This window comes from Chlamydotis macqueenii, chromosome 2, assembly GCF_036417535.1.
Source record: "Chlamydotis macqueenii isolate bChlMac1 chromosome 2, bChlMac1.mat, whole genome shotgun sequence".
In the NCBI taxonomy this organism is placed as follows: Eukaryota; Metazoa; Chordata; class Aves; order Otidiformes; family Otididae; genus Chlamydotis; species Chlamydotis macqueenii.
Genome location: NC_141557.1, coordinates 129,283,218 through 129,305,302, shown reverse-complemented (window position 1 = coordinate 129,305,302; position 22,085 = coordinate 129,283,218). Strand labels below are relative to the sequence as shown.

The window sequence follows — 22,085 nt, the reverse complement described above, 5'->3', positions numbered from 1 at the left end:
ATTTCAATTCAGTACTTCAGCATGCGGTCCAGGAGCAGCTGAACTAAACAGCTGCATGGTGCTGGTATCCCCTGAGATAAAGGAAGAATTAGTGTCATGATTTCACCCTTTTTAATACAGAGTAGTCAGGCTGTAGAAAAATGTGTGCGCCATGTGTCATGCTTCTCAAGGTAGAGGTGGTACTGGTACTGCATTCCTTAGCAGTTCACAAAGTGAGCAGAACTGTGGAATAAGTACACCACTTACACAAAGTCATGTTTCGTACCAGCAGTCAGTCTTTAAATATTAAAGCCCATATTTCAAGCGTTACCTTTGATTTTATATAATCAGTCACCTTGAAAATGTTTGAGCTGTATCTTTCAATTGCTACACTTTTGGTGCAAGCTAATTATTGTTACTATATTTCCTCTTGTTAATAGTAATGTAACTGCTTTTGTTAATAAGCCCTGTAATAGGTTTTGAAGCTGTAACAAAATTACAATTTTAAAAGATTAGAAGAGGTGATCATCTGCATTTTTAAATTACCTTTTGATTTGTGGATGCTTAGTATTTCTGAATATAAGGGCCCCACATAAATCTTAGTCCTGCAATGAAATATAAAATGCATACATACATGAGATAACAATGGAATGTGAGTGTCAGCAGGTGTTTTTTTTGTAAGTAAAATTAAATGTTATAATGTTGACTTGAAAAAATATTTGTTGTTTTATAGATTTATCAACACATTTGTTCAACATTTGTTCCTTTGTCTTAAACATCAGCAATTAGTGCCAGGCGCCAGCAGTTTTGAAGTTGCTGGTATTTTTTTCCATATTTATCTAGGAGCAAATGTGTCATTAAAAGATCACCTTGGTCGGAATTTCTTGCATTTGACGGTATTGCAGCCTGGCGGATTACAGCATCTGAATGAGAAATTTCTGCAGGTACCGTAAGAATCAACTTATGTCTTTCTGTTATCCTTACTAGAACATGCAAAGAAAAAAACAGCTACCTTTTAATTTTGGAATGTTTGTAAAAGTTTGTGGTACTTGTTAAGTTGCCCAGTGTCACAGAAAATAGTTTGAAGAGGTACATATCTCTCATGAAAACATTTCAAAGCCAATAATACAGTTTTCTTATTGCCAGGCAAAGGAATAACATAATCCCATAAATTATTTTGCTGTTGGGGGATTGAATAGCTCAAGAGGTAGGCAATAAAATATAGAACTTTTAACTTCTGTTTTCCCAGTTTGCATGCAGTAAAGCTAGGGGATGTGCTCATATTCAATCAAGCTCTAGGACTTAAATAGCTTACAGCATATTCTACAGGAGCTTTCTCTGGACTGGACTGTAATGAAGTCTTGGATCTAGTTTTAAAAAAGGTTTCAAACATGGATTTGTATTTGGTTATGCTGAAGTCAAGCACTTGTATTGCTAGAGGCCAAGCTCACATGAAAGTGTTAAATTTGCTAGCCTCCAGAGCTCCAGAAACAACCTTTGAAATGTGAATCAAGTATAACTGATATTAAAACATCTGCTGAAATCTGTAAACAACTTTGATTAGTAATGCAGAATGGATTTAATCTCCCTTTTCAGCAGATGTAGAGAATAAATTTTACACCAGACTGATAACTCTCAGTTGTCTGCATTGACTTTCTAATTATTGATCATAATAATTCAGACAAAGGACTGAAGCAGACCGAGAGAGGAGATTTTTAGTTATTTTAAGAAAGACTATACATAGAATAGTGTTAGACAAGGCAACAGAGGAAAAACAGGGAAGTGAAGATGAAAAAGAGAAATGGAGGAAATAAAATTACACTGTAAACCAGTGAACTGATGGTTCTTGACAGCCAGAAGTTTTGCTACTGCATTCAGACTATAGACTACCCTTACATACTGTACAAGCCTTCTGCTGACAGCAATGAGTATTGTGGTTGAATGGCATCCAAGAAGAATCTCCTGTATTATACCTGTACTGTGGATGGATTGCAGTAAGGGTGCAGTGGCAAACTGCTCTGTTCTTCAACGACTAGTTGTTTGAAAACATCATGATCACAAATCAGCAGACATTAAATGCTCATTGTTGCTAAATTTCCTTTTCCTAAAGTTTGTTTCTTATTTTTAAATATTGTTTTAAAGTATTAATGCTATTGTTACAAGCTATTAGGAGCTGTGGAGCATTAGTGATATAAATATAATTCTGTGCTTTGGGGTTTTTTTTTGGGGGGTAACAGATGGAACATATTAAAAATCTTGTAGTGGATGAAGATAATGAAGGATGCACTCCATTGCATTATGCATGCAGACAAGGTGTGGCCCTCTCTGTAAATAATTTACTCAGCCTCAACGTTTCCATCTACTCTAAGAGCAGGGACAAGAAGTCACCATTACACTTTGCTGCCAGGTTAGTAGTGTAGTCTAGGCAGTGCAATCAATGCCATTTTTTCCATACCTATTTTTTTGACATTAATGTCTATGTTTATCTCTCAAAGCTATGGGCGCATCAATACATGTCAACGACTTATAAGAGATATGAAAGACACAAGACTTTTGAATGAAGGTGATAAGAAGGGAATGACTCCTCTTCATCTGGCAGCACAGAATGGTCATGAGAAAGTAGTTCAATTTCTTCTGAAGAGAGGGGCTCTTTTTCTCTGGTAAGTATACACATTTCCATTCATTAGGGTGAAAAGGAACTATCACCCTACATTTTACATCCATCTGCTGGGAAGTTAATACAACATAAATATAAATACAATATATTAAAATATTTAATATATTAACCTGTACAAATATAAATGTACAATATAAGAGCATATTTATAAAATATTTGTAAAACTAAGCTAAGCTGATTGTGCCTTGCTTCAGCCCGGCACATAGAATCATGACTAGCTGTAAAGCAAGGCTTCTGATGTTGGGGAAACTGAGGTTTCTCAACATCCAACTGAGAGAAGAATATTGAACCTTCTGATGGAAAAAAATACTGGTTTGAAAATATTATAATCACATCAGCTTCACTTATAGGCTTGAGTAGGACTTCTTAGAATTTGTGGGTCACAGGCAACTTGTTTTGCACTCTTAAGTCCTGGTTTCGGGTCAAAGATCCTCATATCATTGGCAGCTCCACAAAAACTTACAGCCTCACACCTGTAAAGCCAGAAGCCAAAGCTACCAAAAGTTGAGAGTCCTGTTTCCAAGGTAGTCTCGAGCTTTAACTTTGAAGTCTTGTGTTTCCAAGTTCCCTGCAGCTACACCTTGGAGTGAGGGACCCAAGTACACCTAGCAAGGGTAGAGATGATAACATACACACACACACACACACACAAAATAAAAGTATATGTATGTATGTATATGTATATGTATGCGTTCACATATGTGTGTGTATGTATTTAGGCTTGGTTTAGACTTCAGTCTGGCATTTTTAGAATAAATGTCTTGATAGGTTCTTTGTGATAAAAGCCTTCATGAATATTGTTACAGTAAGATGAAGTGATATTAATAGGAATAGATTTGTGTGCTTATAATGTTTTGTATATTCACTTTCTTTAAATGCAAAATTCCATAATACAACCATGATCACGTCCATTGCCAAGTATTAGTAACAGAATATTGCAAGTATTTGTGTCATTTTAGAGGGACGTAAAAGAAAATGGGCACAATCCCGATATATACAGAGAGAGTGAGACCCAAATACTTTTCTTGAGTTTAACCTTTTCATTCTGAATGATGCATTGATAATCACATAAAAGTTGACAGAAAGCATGGTCCTCTCTGCAGTAGTCATGCCAAAGAAAATATGTTTGAGTTAAGTAAGGAGGTGATTACATTTACTTTAAATTTATAAACAGTTTTTCATTTATAATTACTAATTTTGTACTGTTAAATGTAAGTGATTATAAAGGCTGGACAGCCCTGCACCATGCTGCCTTCGGAGGATACACTCGCACAATGCAGATCATTCTGGATACTAATGTGAAGTGTACTGACAGAGTGGATGAAGAAGGGGTATGTGTTCACATAGTGTTATTTTGTTTCTTGTCTGCTCTTACTTCTAGACCAAACATCAGCAGCATGCTGTTAGTAGTTTTCCACTGTGCATTACATGTGTAATATTTCCTTGTGGCAGATTTAAAGTCTTTATATTTCACCACTGTTAAAGTTTATTGCTTAGATTAATATGATTGCTGCAATTGTTATCCACTTATTTTGTGGAAGACAAAAAAAAAAGTGAATAGCCTAGTAGAAAACATAAAATATTCAGTATGTTAGACATGTCCCTCCTGATCCCTTTATAATGCAAGAGTATTTTAACAATGTAGTACGAACATTGGTAATTTTGAATTTAAAGAGCTTATACAGATTTTAAAAAATATATCAACTATAGCTTATTAACATACTGTTTGAAATCCATCTGTTCTGCTATATCCAACAGATATAGCTCCCGTCTTGCTCTGAAGTTTGGACAAATGCAGTTATCTGTTGGGTCAAGACAGAATCCATTTCCTGGATTGGAGACCTCTTGTATGAACCTGTCTAACAGTTCCTGATCAGAAACATAGGGTGGTCATTTTAAAGAACTATTCCATTGCTTTATTCCATTTCCAACTTGCTTCCATTAAGCTTTTTAATGTTGGTAGTAAAAGTATTCAGGACTTGCAACTGAGAATAGCATGTGGCTTTTCAGTGTGGGAAAAGACTGAAATATGTAAACTTTTTTTTTTTTAATGATTCTCATGGATGCATTACTGTACTACTTTTCTGCACAGAACACAGCTTTGCACCTGGCTGCAAGAGAAGGACATGCAAAAGCAGTAAGGTTACTTCTTGACTATGGTGCAAAAATTCTGTTCAACAAAGCAGTAGCTTCTTTTTTCCATGAAGCAATACACAACAGGAGAAAAGATGTAGTGTCTGCTGTCATTTTGCACAAAAGGTAAGATACACAGAAAGTGCTATTTGAATTTATTTTCCATTATTACATTCCATTGTTTTGTTTTTTAACTGAGATTAAGTTCTGAAAACCTGTAGTTTAATAAGTAAAATTGAGTACGTGTTTTATAATTCCAGAGATTATGTTGTGTCTAACAAGAGCAAATAAAACCTGGCATATTTGTAGTGAACATCAGATAAGTGGCATATTGTTTTCTATATTAGATTGAGTATTCAGATTTAAAAAAAAAAAAGCAACACATAGAAGCCATTAGAAACAAATAATCCTTCCCTCTCTTCCCTCTTCTTACATACATAATTTTGGTCTGGCACATACAACCGATACCATTCAAGAGATTTAATTTAAAATTGTTGTTCTAAGTGTTGCAAATATTTAAAAACGTGGCAGTTCAATTGCAGTTTAGAATATTCTATATTACAATATAGTGAAGCCCGTCTTCAGAAATAGAAGTGTTGCACCATAGCCTAATGATCACAGGTCTTGGTAAGAGTTGCAGGAACACTGCTAGTATTTTACTGTGTTTATTATTGCTCACCTTATCATGTAACCCAAGATTCCAGCTTTAAGTTTCCAGTTCAAGTTTCATATTTTTAGAAGGCCTTAGCAGAGTTGAAACATTTATATTTAATAGATAACAATTAAACTTGAATCATTCTTAGAGAAACATCCAGAATGTTACTCAGTTACTCTGTGTGTAAACTTGTTACATATTGTGATTTATGAGGTAATATATTAAATAAAATTCAAATAGTCTAAAAGTAGTTAATTTAAAAGAGAAGCAACTCATTCACTTTCCATTATCTCTACTTGTTTTTGCAGATGGGAAGAAGCTGTTGTGACATTTTCTCATTATTCTAGTGCCAATAAGTGTCCTTTGCTGGAAATGGTTGAGTATCTTCCTGATTCATTTAAAGTAAGTTTTCTGCACAGATTAAAGAAATGACTGCACAAAAACACCTGAGTTATGTTGCATTGTTTATCATTGTTTTTCTAATCCTGTCGTCACTGATACGTATTATTATAAAATAGGAACAATATAAATTCACAAATTCATTTAATTTGTCTTAGTGATAGTTTCAGTTTGGCCAGTTTAATTTCTTTAGTATTAGAAAAAGTTCTTAGCTTCCTGAGGTCAATGGAGTTATAAGAGTATAAAAGTAGTATAAAAAGGAGTTTTAAAGTGATGAAAGTCAGAAGAGAATTGGGTTCAAAACCATTTGAGGTATTTTCACCTTCTGAGCCAACTATTAAATGACAATACAGAAATGCTTTTTATTAAAATAGCAAGTGACTTGGTTTGTACATATTCGTAAACACTTCACATTTTGTACTTGTAAACTAGCAGGTAGCCTTGTAAACTCCATAGTTTCCTTATTTAACTCCTCCATGTAAAGTCTGGAGTTTTTTGTCTTCAAAACGTACACCATAAAATCTGAGTGAGTCATCACTTCTGTTAGATGACTGTTGTATTTGAAGGTCACTTTCTTCAGGTACAAACATTGTATTCTTTCTGATGAATGTTATCTGTATCACTTTATTTTGCTTTTCTGTTCATCTGCAAAGCTGGTTTTGGACAACTGCATAATTGAGTCTTCAGAGGAAAAGACAAGTCGAGACTTCTATGTAAGTGGATGAAAAAAATTATGAAGACAGTACATTTTGTGGTCCTAGGATGGAATTATGTCACAATGTGCCTGGCTATATGTTAGCAGCAGTACATTGTTTGAATAATAATTAAGTTAGAAAATCATCAGCTTGCCTTTTAGCTACTAATGTTGGACTAAATTCTATTAACTGTTAATAGTTGTAGTTTTATAGTTGGTGAATTGAAATCCGCCTGTATTTTAACTTGATTTATTAATAATTCAGTAATTATTGACCAGTAACTGTATTTGAATCAATGCCTTTGATATATATTTGGCAAAAAAACTCCTCAGTATTAGGAAGTCTTTTAGAAATTACTTAATTGGGCTTTAAATGGCTCTGCAGTTCAGTTTCTGTAATCATCATGCTTATGCACTTTAACAAGTATAACATTAAACTTGAGCGATCTATAATCTTTATCTTTCCTGTGTTAATTCTTGCAATCAAGCTGGGTATCAGAGGTTATGGATATTTCAAAATAACAGTTATAGAAAACATAATATCTATTTATGCCTATCAAAAGCATGCCTGTCATAAGTAGTACAATTGTCATCAATAATTCATAGTGAAACATACTGCTTTTTTAAAATTCTTGGCCAAAATCTTAAGCAGTACATTGCTTTCACAATGCTAAGGAGGCAGGAATGTTCTACGGTTGTTACCTTTAAAACCATACTGAAAACAACCTTATCAATTATTACACTGGATTATGTCTACATCATTAACTGAAGACTTGCAAATTTTCTGCTACTGTACATTATCTTTATGTTGTGTTATCGAAGCCATGTAACTTTTAAATACAAGCTTTTCTTGAAAGTCAACATTAAAACAAATTACAGTTACAGAATCATAGAATGGTTAGGGTTGGAAGGGACCTTCAAAGGTCATCTAGTCCAACCCCCCTGCAAGGAGCAGGGACATCGTCGACTAGATCAGGTTGCTCAGACCCCTGTCCAACCTGGCCTTGAATGGGGTATCAACCACCTCTCTGGGCAACCTGTTCCAGTGTTCTACCACCCTCATTGTAAAAATTTTTTTCCTAATATCTAATCTAAATCTACCTCCCTCTATTTTGAGAATGACCTTTTAAAACTGTAGTATTTTAAGAGGGAATGTATACTTTTTATTTTACAATTCAAAATGACTCTTTGTTTAATCATCTTACCGTCAGAGATGTGCATCTTGATGGCATGTGTTCACTGGCAGAGTAACAAATGATCAGTATACATCAGTATTCTAATTACTTTGACACAGTATGCCTTTTTTTTTGTCCTAAAGGATACCCTATTTTAAATTAAGCACATTATCTCAGTCTTAGATTATCAAATTTCAGCACATTTAAATGCTGGTGTATGTTTATTATTCAGATTGAATATAACTTCAGATATCTTCAGTGTCCCCTGACACTTAACAAGAAACTAAAGGAAGGTGAAGACATTTTCTATGAACCACTTACCACTTTAAATGTAAGTTCTTTATTTTACTCTGACATCATTCCATGCTGTCTTGCTTTAGGTTAAATCATGTGGTTTGAATTTTTATTGTAATATTTCTTCCCCAAAGCCCATAACTCTGTATATTTAAAATATATTGGTATGAAGTACAGGCCAAAGTTCTTACAGTCTAAGTAATAAGTAATATTCCGTTTAGGTTTAAATACAAATTCTTAGTTCATTTAAATGACTATGAATGTTTCAAGAGAACATGCTTTAAGTGCAGGTAACGCATCAAAGAAAACCATACTCAGTCATTGTAGTGTCCGGGCACTGGAATGTAAGGCATTGAAAAACCTGACAGAACTGATTTTTTTGTATGCCAACTGCGAATTACTTCCTGTGCCTAAACCAGATTTTGCTGTTCTTTCACATTGCCGGTCTGTTCTCTTATTCTCTGTCAGAAAATGTTTACAGAACAAACTTTCTGGCTTAGTTTGATTACTTTTGGGGCTTTCTGTTGGCAATTAGACTTCATATACTGTCTAATAATAAATAAATAAGTATTTACTCATTAAATGTAACTAGAAAAGCTTGGTCATTGCACAGGTGTAGTCGGCAATAATCTGTACGGTTTTTTTAGAGCTTGAAGTAGACTAGCAGAGCAGTACAAGAGAAGCTGGGTGCCTCAGTAGGCAGAGAAGGCAAGATAGTAATAGCTTTGGGCCAGAGTGCAAAAACAAAAGTACTTTGCAATGTCTTACAGACATTTTTCTTTTCTTTAGGCTAATATTCAAGTAGAGAAGGTGACCTAGCCAGTTTTGTGAGCCCATCACTTAGCTAGATGAGATAAGTTTGATCCTTCTGCTTTCTTGTTTTGTAGGCCATGGTACGCCACAATCGCATGGAGCTACTCAGTCACCCTGTGTGTAAAGAGTATTTGCTTATGAAATGGTAGGTGTAGGTGTATTTTAATGTACATAAAATATAACATTGCATGTCAGAATGAAGGCTATTGTGCCTGAGAATTGTTTACTAAGATGTACATATTTATAGTGTTGACTGAAGCAAATGTCTTTTCCATATAACCTCTCATAAGCATATTTAGAATGTGCTGATGATTACCATATAAAATGTAGCTTAACATTTAGTAATGATTCTTTGATATTTAAAGCAAAGACAACTACTATCTCTGTTTCCGCTTTATTGCAAAAAAATATATACTAGGACTGCAAAGTTAAAAAGAGAAGGAACAGTATTTCTCAATGGCCAATACACTTTTGTCCACATAAAGCTCAATGAACACATTCATCAGAAAAGGATGTTTTAAGAAATGTTTATTTCCTCATCTTGAAAACATTGTTGGCTGTTACATTTGAATGCATGCTCTTCTAAATTTGTAAATTTAACACTCTTTTTTTCAAGGATGGCTTATGGATTTCGAGCACATCTGATGAATTTAGGCATATATTCTCTCGGTCTCATCCCACTGACTCTTCTGGTCACTCACATACAGCCAGGAAGACATTTGAATGGAACAGAGATCTATGAAGCAAGACCATTAGAATATGAGGTACTGAGTTTTCTTCCTATTTACAATATGTTTAGGCTTTTTATAGCAAAAAGGTATGATTATTTAAATATTTTCTAGAATTATTTATGATAGACAACTCTAAGGAATAGAATTTAAGTGTATGTTTATAAACATTCAACAGCAACTTCTGTAGATAATTTTCAGTTCTCATTTCTTATTTTTAATCTTTTCTGAACATTTTACATCTGGTACATGGTTACTTCAATTTCTTTCCTGAGTGAATATTTCTTTAAAGTTAAAGGAAAAATATTAACGTGTGTTTAATTATGAAAGACAGAAAACAGTAGATTCTTTAGTTTTCTATGATGTCCTTTAATTTTCAACCAAAATAACTGGATATTGCACATTTGAAATTTGACACAGAAAGAGCAGTCAATAATGAAGTGCTTTGGGGTATTCAAATACATCTTTCTTTGCCTGTATTATGTATTACTTTCCTTTGCAGGCCCAGTGTTTCTTCACTAGTCTCATAAACTATGAGACAAAGACAGAACAATTTTTCCAGTTTGTATATAGGTACCTCATGTACAACGGTAGTGAAAAACCTAACAGCAGGGTTCAGTTATATATTGATGGAAAACTCTGTGAAAGGTTTTTAAGTGTATTGGATGTTTCCTATAATCCTTGTTAATAAACTTAAACGAAAAAATAGAAAATACTGTGTTTTGCTAAAATGTGAATGATATACCCTAATTTTGAAATTATATCTCAAAATTAAAAACATGATTAGGTAGCGAGGTACATATGTATCGTAGTGACTTTTGAATATTTGTCTCTTAGTCACAGCTGTGGTAGGTGTGGGGCTACTCTAGTAATTTATTAATATTGATCTCATTCGTGATCTGCATTGTATGGAAATGATACTTTGGTTGGGGCCATGAGGAAAGCAAGTAAAGACAAACCCTGTCTCAGCATAAGCCTGTCTTCCATAGATACTTTGGAATTGTTAAAAGACAAAGATCAAATTCTTTTCAGAAGCTGGAACTGGAATAATTAGAACACCATAGTGAACCAAATAAGTTAGACTTGCCAGGTTCACTGCTACAGGAAAAAGAGAGTTTAGAAAAGAAAGACATTGGTGTAACTGGTTGATGTCCTTTTTTGCAAGTGTTTCCTTCCTGCAGTTAAAACTAAGCAGTGTTCTGTCTTTTAAGATGGCTATGTTGTCCCTAAGCTGAACACTGTACTAGACTTCCAAAGAAGGAACTGCTAGTTCTGCTGTTTGTGGAACCTATGAGTATAACTCATACATAATGTTACACTCTTGTGTCCGTGTGAAGGGCAGGAGAGTCGCAGAGCTCTGTCTCCATGACATGAAGTCATATATTCTGAGAAGACAGCTATGTCATTAGCCCTGAAACAGTAACGTACTGGTATTAATGAAGATAAGTTTTTGTTGTGTGGCGAGCTTTTCGAATGATCCATGTCAACTCAGTGATTTTATCACTAGAACTAAGGATTTTGTCAAGAAAAAGAAAAGGCAAGAAAATATTTTACAGCTCTTTTGGGAGAGGAAAGACATAAAACTGAAATGTGAACTCAAAAATGATATGCTAGTAGAAATATGAAATAAAACAAACTCAAGAGATACAAAAGGTTCATGACGATATCGTGATATATGAAAGTCTGGAGAATCACATGCCCACCCCAGTAAGTGCAGGATTCTCAAAGACGCGGAAGCCAGAAGAACTAGCAGAACTGGAAGAACTGCTGCTCCACTAACTCACTCATCTTCCTGATGGAAGACAGGAGAATGACAGGAGCTGCATGCGGCAGAGGAATGACTCAGACTGACCCAGGTCCTTTAATCATCAGAGACTGGATGGAGGAAGCATAGTTGGAGGAGGGAGTCCTGTCCTTCAGTGAGGAATGATGCCAGCTGGTGGAGAAGCAGTGCACTGAATAGGAGCCATGAAGGTGCTGCCTGAGAGACTAGAGCAACAGCAGTGTATATGAAATGTCATGCACTGGAAGAGACAGTGTTCTAACAACCCAGTAATGGGAATTGAGTGGGGAATGCCATCTCTGTAGGGAGCATAGCATTACAGAACATGGTGCTATACTCTTAACCAAGGTTAAAGAGAGACATCACAATGGGGCAGATGCTGCTGTGTGTTGCAGCACCACTGAAAAGTGAGTTCCTTGAATTTGTGGTCTGCCTGTGAGTTAATGAACCCCGCAGGTAGGGAATTAGCTCTACAAGTTGAAAGATTAAATTTGATTTTGTTATTTTGCCAATAGAAGGCTTTTCACAACAAAGTTGTCTTTGCCTATTCTGGTTTTAAAGGGAACCATCAAAGGGAGCAGCCACGTAAGGATGCCAGGACTTCCCATTTGCCCAAAGACTTGTACTGCCATTCCAGACACTGCAATATGGTCATGCAAGTTATGGACAACAGAATTTGTCTTTATGTTCAACCAGTGGCAAAACATATTGAAGATGTGGCATAAATAGTACAATTTCAGTTCCCAAACTCGAATAGTAGTAATAAGGAAGCTGCACAGCAGCTGTTCATCATGGGAAGGCTCAAACTTTCATACTTGGTTTGAATTACTTAAACACGATACACATGACATGGATTTCACAATAAATATTAGTAAAACAGAGTTTCTGTATTAATAAGGTTATTTGAAGCAAGCTAACAGTTTCTGAACTTGGCAATATAATGTATATGTAGTAGATAGAGCTGAAATGAATGTTCATTTAATAATTTAAAATTTGTTTTGTGCTCTGATTTTTGTTTCAGAATTCATACTTCACAAGAGTGTGTATGTGTTTAGTTTTAATTATGAGTTTACTGGGAATCTGCAAAGAAATATTTCAGCTCATTCAGCAGGTAAATACTTAGAGAAATAACCTTAATCAGTGTGCTGGCATAGCAGTTTGTGTGATATTGAAATAAATCTGATTTTTCCCTAATTAAAAGGGAAATACCAATTTATATAAGATTAAAAGTGAGAAGATTTAAACAGTATATTGAATTTAGTCCTTTAATGATGCATGATTTTTAAATATGTATCTATCTCTCTTAAATCCTAGAAATTGAAATATTTGTTGGATTACTCCAATCTACTGGACTGGACAATTTATACTACAAGCATAATTTTTGTGTCTTCTTTATTTATTAATACACCAGCTCATTTGCAGTGGGAATGTGGAGCCATTGCTGTATACTTGTCTTGGATGAACTTCTTGCTTTACCTTCAACGGTAAAAGTTATTTACATGCTTTGCAATAAAATACTTTTAATTTTCAGATATTTTACATATCTTAAACCGTGACTGATCAAATCTGATAGCCCTATTTTTATTTTTATTTTTTTCAAGCTATACAAGTTTATGGATTAGGACTATAGCAATTTTTTAACCTAAAGAACTGTAAAACAGTTATCAGTGTTTTTCATGTGGAGAATCACAGCATGTGTGAGATTTATTTTAATGTTAAGTAAAGCAAAACTACCACATGTCTTAAAAACATGTTTCGTTATGCTGTTTAGACTGTCACTTAAAAAAAAAAAAAGTATGAATTACAAGAGGCAAAAGGAAGTCTGTTTTTATAAGTAATACCTGGGAGAAGGTAAATTATTTTCTTATTTTACAGAATAAATGTCACACCCCACTTTTTCTACACCATAGTGTCCTGTAGAAGAATTATAATGGATTAAATTATTTCTCTAGTTAACATTAGATCTGTTTATTGCCATTAATGATCTTAATGCTGTCACTGGTACAATAGTATCCAGGAGTTATGGATTGCAGGAGAGCTGAGTGAAGGGAAAAATAGTGTGAGTGTAGTGCTTAAGACTAATGAATTAAACATGTTTGTGCCTGAGCAGGACTGCCTTGCTCAAAGATGAGATGTGGCTGATCAGCAAAAAAGTGATTTGGAGCTGTTCAGAAAATAAGGATGACAATATGTGATAACACTGCATATATGCTCTTCTGATTCTTATTTTATATATGCACTGCTCATCCCCATGATATCTGGCAGATGGACAAACATGGCATTTGCTGGTTAATGTCAGGATCATTTGGGATGTTTAAGGACAAGGTTTGTAAACAGAGTTAATGTCATAAAGAGCTAGTTTCTTTATGGTACTGCCTTTGCTGGCAAACCTCATCCTCTGTGGTTGACCGTCTGACCTTAGATGACTAACGAATGAGTGTGTCCTCTCTCCTCTGGTGTATGCTGTGAGCAAAATGGGGGTTGAACCTAAACAGTAAAACCTAATTGCCCAGCCCTCCTTCTTCTGCTACATGAAGTGCTTCCCTGGCTTGAATATTTTTCATTTGTATAGCAGCAGAACTCTACACATCTTTTTTCTAACTCCTTCAGGCCATCTCTTCTCAAAGCAACCTGTAGTTCCATTGACTTCAATGGAGTTTTGCCTGTTAAATGCCTAATAAGTAGAAGGTCAGGTTTGCTTTACTTACAGCTTTATCTTTTCAGCCTTGCATGTAATATTTCAGAGGGAAAATCCTGTGCAGGGGTTTTCTCAGTTGTTACTGTTATAGCACAGTACAGTCATCTCATCCCTGAATCTGGCAGAAAACACACATTCCCAAGTTCAGGTGTAGGGAAAAAAAGTAGCTTACTCTGCTTTATGACTTTTTTTATCTCAGGTTCTGAGATCTAGTTTTTGTTTAAGCCAAGAATGGAAGAGGCTTGCCAGATGATGGACTGTTGTTGGAAACACAAGTGTCTTAAAACTGAGCAACTCCTCTTCTCTTCCTGAGCAATGTGTTTCTTTTGTTTGATTGTTTTCCATACTTTGTAGTGTTAGAAAAAACCAAAATCTTTTAAAATCAGGCATGTGGCTGCTAGGTGGATCATGGTGACAGTTGTCTTTTGTTCTGGTTGCTGATTTGCTTTGAAAAGCAGCAAAAAATGAGAAAATTTCCTAATGTTATTATTCCGAGTGCAACAGTTGTACAATATTGTACTGTCTGTGGCTATGGAGAGAGTAAAAGTTGTCCATGAAAAATAATATCTTGAAAAAGTACTGTGCTAGTGCATTAACATTTAAGATTATGTAGTTTAGACTTGCTATAAAGAAGACCACTGTAATTCTTTTGGATATGAAAGTACAACGTGTTTGTACCATCTCAGAAAGTCTCAGAGAAGCAAAATGTGTCTTTTTACACATGAAAATCAGGATTACTTATTGCCTTACATAGATAACTGTAAGGGACTCTAATTTCAGTATTGAATTATGAATTTCTTTTCTGTTTACTTATTGCCTAGATTTGAAAACTATGGCATCTATGTGGTGATGTTCTGGGAAATTTTGAGGACTTTGATTCGGATTGCTGTCGTCTTCTTTTTTCTGATATTGGCCTTCGGACTGAGTTTCTTTGTCCTTTTGGGTTCACAGGTTAGTTGAATGGCATGGTTATTCGCAGTATCATTATAGATATTATTTTAGAGTAAAGAATCTCAGAAGGTTATTTACAAATTTAATCGGTTTGGGTTTTTTCTTGAATTTTGTATTTCTTTTTGCAGCAAACGTATAGCACACCTCTGCTTTCTGTAATGAAGACATTTGCAATGATGCTGGGAGACATTAATTACCATGATGCATTCCTTGATCCACTACTAAGCAATGAATTGCCGTACCCATTCCTGAGTTACACGGTTCTCATTATATTTACCTTGCTTATTCCAATCCTTCTTATGAATTTGCTAGTAAGTAAACTGCTTAATAATACACAAAAGGGGTTAAGCACAGGTTTATGCACAATTTTAGCATATAGAATTACTTTAGTGCTGATTTATGACATTCAGTCATTATTGAACAAATTGATATTTTCAGTAGCATATTAAAAAATTGCCTTTCCCTGGACTTGTGTTCTCTCCAGTTTACTGTTCTCACTATTTTCCCACAGTTAACTCTTCAGGTTTATCTTTTAAATCTTTAGGTAGTAACTGTGATGGGATTTGAATTGGAGCTGCAATGTATTTTTATGAGGTCTTGATAAAGAATATTGGGGAACAGTGATTTTAAGAAGTACTTTGATAAATGCGTGCCTCTTAGAGTAGACATAGTCTTAATGGTTCAGCTACTTGCTGTTATCATAACCTAGCACTAACAATATTAAAAAAAAAAAAACAAACCAGCAGTCAACAGTGGTGTTAAAACTGACTAATTAGCCTGGCCTGATCAAAATTAATGAGAAAACTTGATAATGGTAAGAAAGGGGGGAAATATGTAACACATCTTCAGCCATGTTTCTTTGTACATCAGTTGTTTTTAGGAAGTCAGGTTTTTATATTAGCTGGGCAATAAAAATGAAACAATTCAGGTTAAGTTATTTATTGCAGCTATGATCCTATTCAATCAAGAAGTCCACAAGTTTTTTAACGTAACAGCAGTAATGAAGAATCAAAAGGAAGGGATGTTATTCTCAATGAATCTTTGAAGTAGCTCTTTAGTGCCTTACTAGTACAGATAGCTGACAGTAAAAAAGCTCACAACATTTCTTAATATGGATTTTCCAAATACGCACAAAAGGGTTATGTTTCCAAGTTCAAGTGAAACAAAGTAAATTTAGAGTAATTTTGGATTTAAATGTGAATAAGAAATACAACTGAAATAATAAACTATGAAAAAAATAGATAATTAAATCTTTTTTGTTATTTTTAGATTGGTTTGGCTGTTGGGGACATTGCTGAAGTACAAAAATATGCTGCACTCAAGAGGATTGCAATGCAGGTAAGTAGCATAACATAGAAGCACTAGCTATAGGAAGTAGATATCATTATTAGAACACCATTCAGATAATTAGCTCATTTATCATCAGCATCCCTAACTAATGTCTTAGCATCCCTGTAAAGCAACTGGGTGAACTTGGGCATCCTATTCTGGATCTCATTTGCAGTCATGTGAGTCATTGTCAATGAAATGTGTAAGCAAATGCATTTTTAAGGAACACTTAAACAGTTAGTTCAATGAATTTGGAGTTATTCCAACAACAGAATCTCAAAATGAGTAAATGCAGTGTTTGTAATTGGAGAGTTGGCTTTTAAGGAGAGAACTGACGCAGTGGAAAGAAGGTTAAGATACACAGAAATGAAAAGGATACCAAATTCTTTGAAGTATATTGAAGGCTTATGCTAGTCTGTGTACTGAGGAGATACTGTGCAATATCCGGTATAGCTAAGGAACTTAACGTCACATTTCTAAATGTTTTTAGTTACCTTAAGATGTATAAAGACACCTAACAGAATTTCTGTTGAAATCAGAAGAGTTTAGTAACATATGTGCTTTTGACAACTATATGCACCTTCAATATTTTCTAAGTAGCTTTTGCAAATACCGTCCTTACAGCTTACATACAGTCCTTACAGCTTACCACAACTTCATAAAATTTTCATTTTAAGAAGTTATAAATTTGGCACACAGTTTTCAAAAGCTTTTTTTCCATGTGAACTGTATATCAAGCTTGACTCTCACAAGTGGAAATACACACATTATACAGCTGTCAAATAAAGAATAAAAATTACTTCTCGCTAACGCTTTCTTAGAAACTATCTGTCCACATACTTCCTCAAAGTTTTTCTGAAGGTCTGTATTGTGAGAAAAGCTGACCATTCATAAAATTAATGCAGGAAGTGGCTTTGCCTATGTTCACTGTTGGCTCTGCTTTTTCTAAAAGCTTTCAGAGACTACCTAGTGGGCTAGGCATAAAGAGAGGTGTGCACAGACAGAATACCCAAGAACCAGAACAGCTCAGAAATAACTTCTGGTAGTCACGTACTTGCTTAGTTCAAGCACATTTGAAGAATGGAGATATTTCTTTTGCTGGACATATAAATGAGTAAAGCAGAGGTATAAGGGCAGTTTATAGTAATTAATGCTTTTCACCTGTTTAGGTATTTCTTTGCCAACAGAATGCTCAGGGAGGATGTTGTCTTGCAACTTCAGACAGTACTACGAAATCTTTATTAAGCATTAAGCATTAGCCTTCTGTATGTTTGACAGGATTGTGATTGTCTGCAATAGGTTTTTTACTGTACATCCTATTCTCTTAGATAGGTATGCTCAGTATTTCTGCAGGAATTTGAAACAACAGCAAAGGTAGCATCACTTGAGAATGCACTCATATATAATATACTAATTTCTACCTAAGGGAAAACTCCTTTTCTCACGGAGATTCCACTGGAGTCTTAATCTATACTGACTCTGTAATAATCTAATAAAAGGATCTAGCACAATTAAAGAGAGAAAGATCACTCTCTTTCCCATTGTTATTTGGTCTTAAAACCCATGGCTATCATAGGTGTTCTGTCTTTTGAACATTTCTGCCCTGTAATTCTGCACTGCAACCCACAGTGTATTAAGGAGCTATTCAAGCCATTACATAGGAGCTAACTCAGTTTTCGAACCACTTCAGTTATTAGAGTGCCTATCTATGTACAATAATTAATTCTGCTAAGATACTCTATACTGCTATGACTAGATGGTTTTAGTGTCTGTGCTGGACTGTTCAAATACGATACCATTGTTTACAGCATACATATCCTCTGAGATTTGACATCTAGTAATAGTGATTTGAATATAATGACATGATTGTTATTTTCACATGATAATGTGTCTTTATCTTAAGAGAATATATCTTGTTCTAAATACAAAACGATGTTTAGGTTAATCTTCACACCAACTTAGAGAAGAAGCTACCATTTTGGTTCTTAAGTCGGGTGGACCAGGAGTCAATCACTGTATATCCCAACAGGCCCAGATACTGTGGATTTATGGTAAGATGGGGAATCTTAGACTAAAGAATTCTTACTAAAATGTTATATCATCAACTTTCTTTGTACAGAGATTGCTAGGAACATTGTATTAATAAGACTCAATCATTAACTGATACCAGTAGAATCATGATTAAACCTTTACTATCTTCAGTGAAAATGAGAAAGTTTGAGTGCAGTATAACTGACTCAGATGAAATTAGTGTATGAATTCTCAGTGATCTGTGACTTCATTAAGTGAGAGAAGCTACGAATGTTATTCAGATAGAAAATAGAATTACTCCCTTTTGGCATTTCTTCTTTTATTTATTTACTTTTCATTTCAGCAGCTGTTGGTAGACTGAATTTTCTGATTAAACAAATTTTGCAAAACAAGTGTTTAATATACAAAAAATAACTTCATGACAGAAACTATTTTCAGTTTTAACACTGTGTGGAGACTGTTACCATTCACTTGTTTGGGTTTTTCAATCTATTCTCGTACTACAATATCTGATTTTCGTTTGGTTCCGTGTTTTGTTTAGAGTGTGTTCCAGTATTGCTTTGGATGTGAGGACTCTACCACAGATGCACAGAGCACTGATACAACATTGGAACTGGAAGTTCTGAAGCAGAAATACAGGTATTCGTTGTGTTATTTTGCTGCTGTAAAAATAAGTAGAATCAATGTTACAAATATACTTCTATTTTTAAAAGTGTTATAAAGCTCCATGCTGTACTTAAAAAGTAAAATTCACTGTATCTAGTGTCTTTAAGTAAGCTCTCTCACTATGGTAACTTAGTATTTTATATTCTGTAATGTATTTACCTTCCAAATACTTGTGTGGCAGAGAAATATTTTTATTCCATGGCAGAGGAAGAGGACAGGCTTGTTTGCTCATTAAAGTAAACTGAAGTAATGGGGAAAATGCATTTTCAGTTCAGAATTAGAGGTTTGTGTATGGAGGTTTTCAAGGGTTATTTCAAACTCACAATTGATGTAATTCCAACTGGTTTGCAAATATACACAATCTGTAACTGACTTTCCACTGGTCTGATGGTAAATCTGCTTCAGATTATTTCCCCAAAAAATGGATCAATGTTGTGGTTCTCCTTTGAACAAATAATCTCTCTCTCTTTTTTTTTTTTTAATCAACTAAATTTTTGTCTCCCTGCACAAATTCTAATTAAGCATTTTTTTGCATTAAGAACTCAGCAAGATTGAAGGGATGAGAATGCACCCTACAGATGTAGGCAAACCATGGAATTAAAAAAGTCTTTCTTCAAATCCATACTACATCAATATATTAGAAACCACAGCATAGAACATACTTTTTTCTTTCCCTACAAAGAGGGATGAAAACTATCATTTATAAAATTATAAAATTATATGGAATAGAATAACTTTTGGCCCTTTCACTATGGAAAGTTTTATTTACTGCTGTGAAAATACTGTGTTGCCAGTATGTTTTTATTGTCAGACATAGTTCAGTTCCTACTGAAGCTAGGGGCAATGGGAGCTCAAATGAAATTCTGGGTTTTCATTTGAGGTGGAGTTTTTTTGCTTTATATTAATGTAAGGTAATTGCTACACTGTTTTAATTGTTGTGGTTTTCACTTGTTTTAAAACATACTTACTTTTTTGAAAGAAAATAAAAAGGGAAGTACATCTAAAGAAGACCCAACTGTTCTTCACAGAGAACCTTTTCAGTCACTATATATATGTTTTCATGCTGTAATTTTATGAGTCTAGACATTCTGAAAAATAGATTTTCAAAATGCCTGTTTGGTAGTTTCAAGAAGACACTTTCTAGACATATTTCCCATTTCTTTCATTATTTCTTAAAAAATACAGATACTGTGTTCTGTGTACCTGATGCGAACTGCTGCTAACTCTTCTATTTGTGTAAATTGCACTTTGGATAGCACTGTAAGAGAGATCTGTAAGTGCCTCATCAGTATCTCTTATAAGCTGTTAAAGCAGTTGTGAAGTTCACTAAATGTTTCTGGATGCTTAATTGCCATTGCAAACCTGGCTCTTTTTCTTACCAAACTACTTCAGTCAATAGGAAAAACTTTTGATAGAACTGTTCAGAATTTTAGTCTTGAGAGTGAAGTTGCTCTTACCTTAAGTATAGTAAGTCACTTTCCTCAAGAACCAGGAATTTGTTCTTTAATCCTGTTTCCTGAAACCTGGAGAAATACCACAGCTTGAAAAATTAAATGTGCTCTGGATAATATTATTTGTTAGCAGAAGAATGACGTTGAGGACTATCAGCTCTTTTGCATCTGTAATTTTAATGACTAAATTGTCCTTTGCAAACAAATGTCAAAGCCTGCTCTATGCATATTTTTTCTTTTTTTTTTTTTTTTAGGCTCAAAGATATATCAACATTGTTGGAGAAGCAACATGACCTCATTAAATTGATTATACAAAAAATGGAGATAGTGTCAGAGGCTGAGGATGAAGACAGCAATGATTTATTTCAACACAAGTTTAGGAAAAGGCAGTTAGAGCACAAGAATAGTAAATGGGATACAGTGTTAAAAGCTGTTAAAACAAATGTGCCTAACTCAAGCACAGAAAAGAACAATACCTTCTTCTAGACATGGCTATGATACGATGTTGTATTATCATTTCATTTTACTTTAGTCACTTCTCTTAGTGTTTGTGCATAATGTTAATGTGATACATCATGTATTCAAACATTAAAAAAGGCCAGATCCGAAAAAAGAATGTAGGTGCCCAAAACAGTATTTAAGAAGACTGAAGATACCTACATCCAAAACTGTGATCCTGAAGGCGGCTGGCTAATCAGGAAAGTGCCTAATTCACCAAATGCCAACCTTGCTGTCCTGGCAGTTCCCAAGGCTTCTGTCTAGGTCTGTTCCTGGATTTGGCCCTAATACTCTTAGGTCTGTACTTAATTACATTATTTTCTCTTAGGAGTATTTTTAGAATTTCAGAATTTTTAGAAATTCAAACTCGTAATCATTTAGTATTCAGATGTTTTGAGAGAGCTGATGGCTTTATGTAGCTTAAAGAAAAAAATGTGGCACTAAACTGACAGATTGCTTTGGAAATTTTACTGAGTAAGGACTGCAGGATCAGGCCTGAAAGGTAAGAAATCAAAAGGTCATGAAAATGTAATGTAAGGGAAGGACTGTTTTCTTTTGTGGATAACTATATGCAATTCTCAGAGGGATCATTTGTACTAGCATGCATATAGCAATGATAGAATGACATGTTACATATTAGTCATTTATATTGCACTATCCTTATACTGCTAATGTGATTTTGACCTTCCTGATAACCCAAAACCTGACCTTGCTACTTCAACTTGCACTTTGGTTTTATTATTTATTTACTGGATATTCAGTGCATCATGTAATATACAGTAATATATCGAATGTGGAAATAAACATGAATTAAACTGTGTTTAAGTACCTGAGTATATTTGTTTCAAAAAAGTGCTAATAAACTATTCATGACTATATGTGGTTGTAACGCTCTATGATCTGCTTTTGAATTCAAATGTTTTTTTTAAGACAACTTAATATATGTTAATTCTTCATGTAAAGAACAAGTCTGGCGTGGCACAATGAAACAGGGAGAGAACCAGTAAGCAGAGACAGAATCAAGAAAGTAAAATTGAAGGTAACTGTAGTCATTGAAATCACACTCTGGCCTCTAAACTCAGATCTATTCCTATGAATAATCTGTTTGGATTTTCTGAGTTACTGTACATC

General features: G+C 34.5%; 1 protein-coding gene across 1 annotated transcript in view; it reads left to right on the top strand.

Moving 5' to 3' along the window:
* The window catches only part of TRPA1 (transient receptor potential cation channel subfamily A member 1), a 36,466-nt gene extending 15,524 nt beyond the window's left edge, over nt 1-20,942 (top strand). The window contains exons 10-27 of the mRNA XM_086742402.1: nt 823-923; nt 2,217-2,386; nt 2,475-2,639; nt 3,873-3,987; nt 4,749-4,915; nt 5,753-5,846; nt 6,497-6,556; nt 7,945-8,043; nt 8,894-8,964; nt 9,436-9,583; nt 12,352-12,441; nt 12,645-12,814; nt 14,850-14,979; nt 15,108-15,290; nt 16,249-16,317; nt 18,249-18,359; nt 18,881-18,978; nt 20,711-20,942. Of these exons, the coding sequence (XP_086598528.1) occupies nt 823-923; nt 2,217-2,386; nt 2,475-2,639; nt 3,873-3,987; nt 4,749-4,915; nt 5,753-5,846; nt 6,497-6,556; nt 7,945-8,043; nt 8,894-8,964; nt 9,436-9,583; nt 12,352-12,441; nt 12,645-12,814; nt 14,850-14,979; nt 15,108-15,290; nt 16,249-16,317; nt 18,249-18,359; nt 18,881-18,978; nt 20,711-20,942 (2,273 nt within the window). The remainder of the gene's footprint in view (nt 1-822; nt 924-2,216; nt 2,387-2,474; nt 2,640-3,872; nt 3,988-4,748; nt 4,916-5,752; nt 5,847-6,496; nt 6,557-7,944; nt 8,044-8,893; nt 8,965-9,435; nt 9,584-12,351; nt 12,442-12,644; nt 12,815-14,849; nt 14,980-15,107; nt 15,291-16,248; nt 16,318-18,248; nt 18,360-18,880; nt 18,979-20,710) is intronic.
* The last annotated feature ends 1,143 nt before the right edge of the window (nt 20,943-22,085 follow it).